We start from the raw sequence: 8,568 nt of genomic DNA, 5'->3' as shown, positions 1-8,568 counted from the left end.
GTGAATTCTTGCAAAAAAAAATTGGGTGAGAAGTTAAACATATTCTAATTATGATAATAAAATCCAGATGCACTTCCAAGTGAAAAGGCATCTCTGGTACCTTTTCCACCCCTCCTAAAAGGCATGACTCTTGGAATACTTTTAAAAAGTCTACATGAGCTGCATTTAGAAGGATGTAAAAGGGAAAGAAGTTCTCTGCTGAAAGATAGGCAGGCTAAAGTATCTTTAAATATGAAGTTTTGCAAGAAAACCTGCAAGCTATTCTTACTGGTGAATCCCGATGGAATTATTCATTTTGAGTAATCCCCAACTTCTCACACGTTAATTGGGAAAGGGTGTGTATGGTTCAACATCTGGAGCTCGATACCTCGCAGGATCAGAACCTGAAGGGAAATGGTAGCCTTTCATCATGACAGAAAGTCATAACTGCATAGGCATGTATTAAGGTTTGGCACAAACAGACAGCAAGTTTTCATGTCAGAATCACCTTGCCTGAAGGCACTGGTACCATCTGAAAGGCAATTAATGGACTCCTACTCCTTACTAACCTATAAAAAATGTCTTCAGTGGTGGGCTGCAATTTGAAAATTGCATCCAACAAAGACATTCAATAAAAAAACAACCCTGACATCTCAAGGGGGAAAACAGACAACCACCCTCTTCGTTATTCAGCACTTTGCAACATTCCCCATGATGGTTTAACCATGTAAAATACCAGGTCACCTGCAGGATCCAGCCACACACATTGAACCCTTTTAGAAGACACCTTAAACCATGGTGGTTAAGCCAGAAAGCTAGGCCATGTTCAGAAGACACCTTAAACCATGGCTTTAACCACGGTGAATAAGGCCTTTTGCTTTATTCACCATGGTTAAAGCTGTGGTTTAAGGTGTCTTCTGAACACAGCCCAGCTTTCTGGCTTAATCACTGTAATTAAAGCCATGGTTTAAGGTGTCTTCTGAACAGGGCCAGTGTGTAAAATACTACTATGGCCCAATTTCCTAAGATTTCCAAGCAGCTGAAGGAGTGAATCAAGAAAAAGGATGGATGGCCAGTTCTCCACTTGGTCAGAGTGCAATGGGAAAGGCAAAACACTGATCACGCTTTCCACCTTAATTGCACTAACCAAGAATATAACACGATCTTCAAACCACTGAACCGTGGTGAAACAAAAAAGCCAAAGGGAAATAGTAACACAAGCACCAGGTAAACCTATGAACAAATCCAGTAAGGTACCTGCAGCTAGGTTACAGCTTCTGCCAGCAACTAGGCCTGTGCAACTAATACATTTCACAATAATTCTATGCAACATGCTTCCAAATTGCATCACATAATCTAAACAGATCAGAATGGAGAAAGAAAAGGAGAATATTCCCTTTATACAATGGTAGCATTGGAAAGGATGGCAACATCATTCATCAACAGGACATTTTAGGTTTGCTACCTAGCCATCTTCAGGTTTCAGTCAAGAGAAGACAATTCCATATAAACTAGGGGTGGGACAGGAGATTGCATTATTATACTCCACTAGGTGTTTACCAACATTTTGGCACATTAAAAGGCAAAAGGAAGACTCCAGAAAGTAAAAGTAAAAGGGTTCAAAACACTGAAAAACTTTCTTGTTTGTTAAACTTTCCTCAAATGAGAAGTTAACCATAAGGACAATGATACAGAAAGGGTGCTGGCTAAGTTTCCTGAAATGCTGTCACTTGTAACAGAAGTAGGTCTTGATCCCAGGATGGCTTCCCTTCAAAATGCAAGGCAAGGTCTCCCTCTACCTTGCTGTAGCTGGCTGGACATGGCCAGGATATGCTCTTCTTGTGCTAGTGGCTTGCCTTTGTCTAGCCAGGAAGGATTGTCCCGAACCTGTACTAGCAAGTCTGTCTTCGGCTGCTTTTTTATGAAGAGTCATCCCCTATGGAGAGAAAAGAATGAATTTATACAGCACATTTGAAGAGTCCAAAATACTTCACAGACATTATCTTATTAATCCTTACAAGCCTTCCTATAAGGTAGGTCAGTATTATACTTACTGTTATCATTATTTATTTCATTTCTATACCAGGCAATAGCCAAATCTCTCTGGGAGGTTCACAACAATTCACCACATAATAAAATATAGCAAACCTAAGTTTCCCACCTTAGGTTTGCTATGTTGCTAAATACTCACCCACTGACATTTCTCTGCAGAGGCCACCAGAGAGGGAGGAAGCAGCAGCCAGGCATCTCTCCACCGTGCCTGGGTCCAGCTCCAGCTGAGAGCCCCCTCCCTCCTGCTACCAACTGTAACTGCAGAGGCCACCAGAGAGGGAGGAAGCAGCAGCCAGGCACCTCTCCACCGTGCCTGGGTCCAGCTCCAGCTGAGAGCCCCCTCCCTCCTGCTACCAACTGTAACTGCTGAACTTTCCAACTAAGATTGTAGTGCCTGAGTTTGCTTTCCTTTCCCCCCTCCTCCTCCTCCCTCCCAATCCTCTTTCCTTTTGTGTCATGTCTTTTAGATTGTAAGCCTGTGGGCAGGGACTGTCAAGAAATACTTTTGTAAGCCGCCGTGAGAGCCTTTTTTGGCTGAATGGCGGCATAAAAATACTTAAATAAAAAATAAAATAAAAATAAATTTTGCCTTCCCCCATAATCAGAGCCAAACTAAACATGACATGGCAGCCATATGGATTTATACACATGCTTGTCCTATTCATATACAAAGCAGAGGTGGGCGGGGGGGGGGGGGGGAGATCTAGTATTTACATACAAAGGACTGCATGGGTGGGGAAGTGCTGTTTGGTGTACCTGCAGCACTCTTCCCTGGCACTGAGTAGCCCATAACTCTGTGACAAAGCACCCTCCCCCTCTCTCTCTCTCTCTCTCTCTCTCTCTCTCTCTCTCTCTCTCTGACCAGGTTCACATGTAATGAGCTCCGGCTATTGGGCAGTATAGAAATGTAATAAATAAATAAATAAATAAATAAATAAATAAATAAATAAAAAGTAACGAGAAGCTCCAGTGGGTGAAATTCCCCGTGGGCTTTCTCACTGTGTGAGTGGCTGGCATTTTGAATATTTGGGGCAGGGTGGCATGCTGCCGTAGTTTCTCCTTGCATGCAAACCTGGCAAGGATGAGTTGTTGGGATGCTGACAAGCCACCTGCAACCCTAAAACAGCCCGCGGATTCTGTGTGGCTTGTCAACCACCGCAATAACCCACCTTTGCTGAGTTCGGAGGTAACAAGAAGCTACGGCATGCCCCTGCCACGTCCCTAATATTTGAAATGGTGGCAAGAGCCAGAATGAGAAACCCCACAGGGAAATTAATCTACAGTCACTTCTCATATGTGCAAACTGGGCCACTCTCTCATACTGCCCCCACCCAAACCATTTTCACACATATTGTCATGGCCACGTAAGTTTCCTTTGATAAAAATGAACACTGAGGTTCCCATGAACCTGTGCTCTGTTGCTTTGGGAAAAAATCAGTCAGTCATATTGAGAGTTTTTAAAATATATGTGCTTGACAATTATAATGATTTGGCTAGTGTTTTTTTTTTTTAAAGGCCTGGATATTGAAGCCAGAGGGAGATGAGTAACGTTACGGAAATATTTTTTAAAATTCCTCTAGGTGTTAGAAACCTCATCCACACATTATTTTCAGTACTATGCAGCTCATGCTCAAACTTGTACCAATTAAAAGTTGAGAAGAGAGGTAAAACACAGTCTTTAGCTGACACATTTTAGATCAATCTATTAGCATATATGGAACTAAATATGGGTTCAAAACCAAGACTAAAACTGCAGGCCTTTTCACCTTTCAGAATGTTTAGGGGTTCAGCCAATTAATGAAGGTGAGAACCACTAGACAGATCACCCTTCTGAGGAATAACTTCCTTGGTCATTTTGTCTGCCAACAGAACCACTAAGTCATGCCTGTCTCACATTGGCCAGAATGAGACAAGATTCGTTTTTATCTTGAAATTCTAAAATGACAATTGCATTCTCCTTCCAAGTGTAATATCTATGGGTTACATCCAACAGTGTCCTTCTGCAGGTGGTCCAGGTCTGGTGCAACATTCGTAGCTGGCCTACTGCGTGCGTGACATAGTGCTTTCAGGAAGGACACCGTTGGATCCAACCCTGTATTCTTACCAAGTCATTGCTACCATTTGTTATGACTGTGGGCTACTATTTTTATTTCCCGATTTGAATTATTATAATCTTTTTTTCTTATTCATTTGTTACCTGCCAATTCCTGTAAATCATTATTTAGTTGACTTTGTTTCTAAGAAATAATCTCCCACCCGTCATTGCTGTGATAGGTATGCAGCAAAATATCAGTCAAGTTTTGTTAATCTCTAATGTGATTTTGAGTAAGTTACGTTCTAGGAAACTGGGCTAAACTAGATGTTTGTGAAAACATATTTAAACTTAGAAAGGGGGAGCCTTTCAGAGGCCAAGTCTACAAAGTCAACCTGGTGCCCTCCAGATGCATTAGACTAGAATTTCCCAACCAGCTGAAGCCCACCCTTACAATCATAAAACGAATGATACTCACAACTATTGAGAAATCACTAGTAATCAAAGGAAGCTTGTGAGTTTAAAACCTCTCAAGCTTGAATTTCATCCTTGCTTAGAAAAACATACTACAAACTCAAATAGCATTTTAAGCTCCGCTGATAGCCATATTTTGTGAGCTTATGTCTACTTACCATATTGTACCAGGCACTGACAATGTATTTCTCCTCCATTTCTCTTTGACTCTTCGTTTTTTCATATTCTTTCTAATTAAGAAAAACATATCAAGTGCTTTTTAGTATTTGACTTGTATATTATAGGTTTTTTATGAGCATTGCATATTTAAGTGCATAACATTTACTTCCACTTCATTGTGGGAATGTTGGCTAGAGACTACAAACACCTGGTCAACATGAGGAACATTTTTAATTGGTACATGACTGCATATTTTTACCTTACGGCTGCTACTTCAAAGTAGAGCTTGGGATGAAAAGCTTAACCCAAGAGTAGATCTTCAAAAGCACAATATAACTATCAATAAGGCTGCAATCCTATGCACACTTACCTGAGAGTAAGCCCCACTGAAAAAATCAGTGGGACTTCTTTCTGAGCAAACATGCAAAGGATTGCATTGCAAATTACCTCTAAAGAATGGAACATCCTTTCACGTTCTTGCAGTTGATTCTTCAGTGCCTGGATTTCAGGTGCTGAGCCCTGGTTCTGTTTGGGATCTAAAGTACGGATCACCTGTAAGGGGCAAGAACCACACACTGACTATACAACCCAAATGAGGAACACGGAAAGTTGCCTTACACAAAGTCCATCTAGCCCAATATTGCCTACTCTGCCTTTTCTCAAGTAGAAAAGGGTCTTTCGAAGTCCTGACACCTGAAGTTATTTCAAGTGGTTGCTGGCGAAGTTTGAACCAGTAATGTTCTCCATGCAAAAGATGCATTCTACCACTAAGCTACAGCATCGTTAACAACATATTTAAAACAGTCAACATTTGTATCCATAAACACATTAATTTCAGCTGGAATTATGCTTGAGAACGTATGGATATGAAACCGTAAACCATTAGTTACATTTTATCTAAAACACTAACTTTAGATGCTTGGAGTAAACTACAGAAAGCAGAACTTCTGTCTTTCTTACTGATGGGGATAGAAAATGACAGAATAATTTAGCTAGGGAAACATGTGAACTTGAACATCTTTTTCAAGAAAGGAGCATAAGAACTGCCTTGTTACTAGCCTTCCCCTCTTTGTCTCCAGCATTGGTTATTTAGAGGTAACTTCCTCTGTTACTGATGGCACTTACTTCCAAGTAAGTGTGTAAGTTCAGACTGCAGCCTCAGTGAAATTCATGAGTAAGTTAAGCTTGGATCTCCCCAATCTAAGGTCCAGCACCCTAACCATTAGACAACACTGGCCCTAGACTTACATGGTTCCATGTTATTCCCCAGTTATTCCCTCCCTTGCTCCACTGCACATGTAAATGAAACCCCAGAGATTCCACACACTTGCTTTAACACAGTTTTCCCTTGGCCTGCATACCGAAACCGCTTGCTTAGCAGATTCAATATCAAAGGTCATGGAATATCCCAAGTCAAAATGCACTATTCCATGGTTCAAATGTTCACTTCTTAATGTGGCAAGAGGAGGGGGAAAGTATGCAAGCCCAAGGCCACTCCTGATCTCACCAAATATTAGAGTTAATAAAGAGAATGTAACATGCAAAGAGCCCCACTGAAAGGTACAGCCAACTACAAACTATCTGCTACTCCACATTATCTTAATATTGCTTGATCAGTTTGTAAGCTTGCAGGGGGAGGACAACTCTCAACCCTATCATAATGAAGAACTCAAGGTAACTTACACTTTTAGCCTTTTCCAAGTATTTCTTGTATCGTTCCTCCATTAGCTTCATTTCTTCTTCTTTTTTGCGTAAAGCTTCTTGCAATTCTTCTATTTTGAGGGCTGTGTTAGAGGAAGATTTCAGAATATTCCAAATACATAGAAGGTGTATTTGAAATGTTAGTGGCCTATCAACACTATTTTCTGGAGGAAATTCAACATTTTAACTGTGGGAGTGAGTTTCTTGCTTGCAAACACCTTTTCCAAAGCATTGCTATTCTGCATAAACATAGACCTTGTTCAGACAACATGCAAAGCCACAGTGGTTAAACATTTTGAGCTAAACTTTATGGCTTAGCGTGTCATGTGAACCATGACTTAGTGTGTCGTATGAACCATTCCTGACCATGACGGCTACATAACCACAGTCTAAACTCACTCACTAACCATTTGCTGCAAACCAGTTAGCAGCCTAACCATGGCTTAGCGCGTTGTCTGAATAGGCCCATGGTGTTCAAGCTAGGCTGAACCATATTTATATGTACACAGGATCTTGCCGGTTCCAATAATAACATAAAATATGGGGTTTCTCTTTGTAGATCACTATGTCCCATAAGTGTCAACATTTTTGTAAACCACCCTGGAAATTATGAATTGAGTGGCATTATGATTTTTTAAAAAACATATAAGCCATAATCAAAAGAATCTCTAAGAACTGGGTGAAATCCCACTCCATAAAGTTAAGTGGGAGCTTTGCCATTAATTTCATAGGAATATACAAAGCTGCCTTATACGTGGTCAGACCATTGATTCATCGAGCCCAATATCGCCAACACTGACTGGCAGCAACTCTGCCAGGTTTCACGTAGGACTCTCTCCTAGCCCCACCTGGAGATTGAACTTGGGACCTTCTGCATGCAAAACAGTTGCTCTACCACTGAGCTATTGCCCATCATCATCATCATCATCATCATCATCATCATTATTATTATTATTATTATTATTTCCATTATACATGATGGCCACAACCTGTGTTGAGTACTTATATGCAAATTTAATGCATTGCCAAAATAGGTTAGAAGACCAAAGCCATGTCTGCAGTGACCTTTAAGTGTTTAGAGATCTACTCCAAGGAATTCTTCAGAACATCAGACTTTTTCCAGCTAGGTGTGTTATTATTTACAGATAGTTTGTCCCCACATAATGAGAAATGGTGGTAAGATGCAACATAGATGGAGGCTAATAACAGCACAATATTCCACTTCTGTTGGCTAGAGTGTATGACAGTAGCAAAATGGTTTTTTTCTCATTTGGGTAACACAACAAGATTTTATCTCATTTCAAGCAAAATAGTCAGATGCTACGTCGTAATTAAACTGATTGCTGAGTCCTAAATTAACAGCTGTATTTTAAGATGTTTATTTGCTCTTTTGAAAGAAAGATATCTTTTTAGGATTGCTACAATAAAAATCAGCTTCAATTATAATTTAGAATCTGAGATAGAAAACTACTCACAACTATTGTTATATCGAGGTTCTAAATCTTCAATGATAGCTCGTTTCTTCTGAAGCTCATTATTAGCTTCATGAAGTTTTTCACTGTAAACAAACAGACAAAAAAAGTTAAATCCACAGCATGAACTGTTGCTTCTCTACTTTTCACTCGTTCAAAATAAAGAGTATTATAAAATAGAAGGAAAGTTTTTACTACTTACAGGTGTTCATCAAGCTTCTTTTTCAGAATGACCGACTATAAATGAAAAAAACAACAAGTGTTATTTGAAGCATTCATAATGGTACAGATTGAACACGGGGGATAGAATAAAGTTTCACGTAAATGTGTGCAATGAAGCCTCAGTGGCCACTTTTGAGAAGGTGATTTGGAGCAGCGAAGAGGGGAGAATGGGCTGCTTAATCCTTTCCATCCCTGCTACACGCAAACACCCCCACACACATCCAGCTGCTTTCCTCCTTTGGTGATCCAGACATGATGTTTGCAAGGATAAATATTCACCTGGAAATCACCTGGGGGGGGTGGAGGGGGGGGGAGAAGGGACAAAGAGTTAGAGCAGAAAAACTGTGGGTAGAAATTGAGTTAAGCACCCCCACTCTCTGTGTCTCTAACAGAAGCGGCCACTGGGGTTTGTTGCAGATTTTACAAAACATCCACTTTTTAAAAAAAACTGCTACGTGTTTTCAATTTAATATCACA

General features: G+C 40.4%; 1 protein-coding gene across 1 annotated transcript in view; it reads right to left on the bottom strand.

Annotated features, from left to right (window-relative positions):
* Nucleotides 1-880: 880 nt before the first annotated feature.
* Nucleotides 881-8,568, bottom strand: part of HOOK3 (hook microtubule tethering protein 3) — a 66,170-nt gene continuing 58,482 nt past the window's right edge. The window contains exons 17-22 of the mRNA XM_063129120.1: nt 8,072-8,106; nt 7,873-7,955; nt 6,380-6,480; nt 5,144-5,248; nt 4,696-4,767; nt 881-1,915 (exon numbers count right to left, since the gene is read on the bottom strand). Of these exons, the coding sequence (XP_062985190.1) occupies nt 1,775-1,915; nt 4,696-4,767; nt 5,144-5,248; nt 6,380-6,480; nt 7,873-7,955; nt 8,072-8,106 (537 nt within the window). The 3' untranslated portion in view covers nt 881-1,774. The remainder of the gene's footprint in view (nt 1,916-4,695; nt 4,768-5,143; nt 5,249-6,379; nt 6,481-7,872; nt 7,956-8,071; nt 8,107-8,568) is intronic.

The sequence above is a fragment of the Elgaria multicarinata genome, chromosome 6 (genome assembly GCF_023053635.1).
Source record: "Elgaria multicarinata webbii isolate HBS135686 ecotype San Diego chromosome 6, rElgMul1.1.pri, whole genome shotgun sequence".
Lineage (NCBI taxonomy): Eukaryota > Metazoa > Chordata > Lepidosauria > Squamata > Anguidae > Elgaria > Elgaria multicarinata.
The sequence above is the reverse complement of the archived record's forward strand: the minus strand, read 5'-3'. Positions and strand labels throughout refer to the sequence as shown.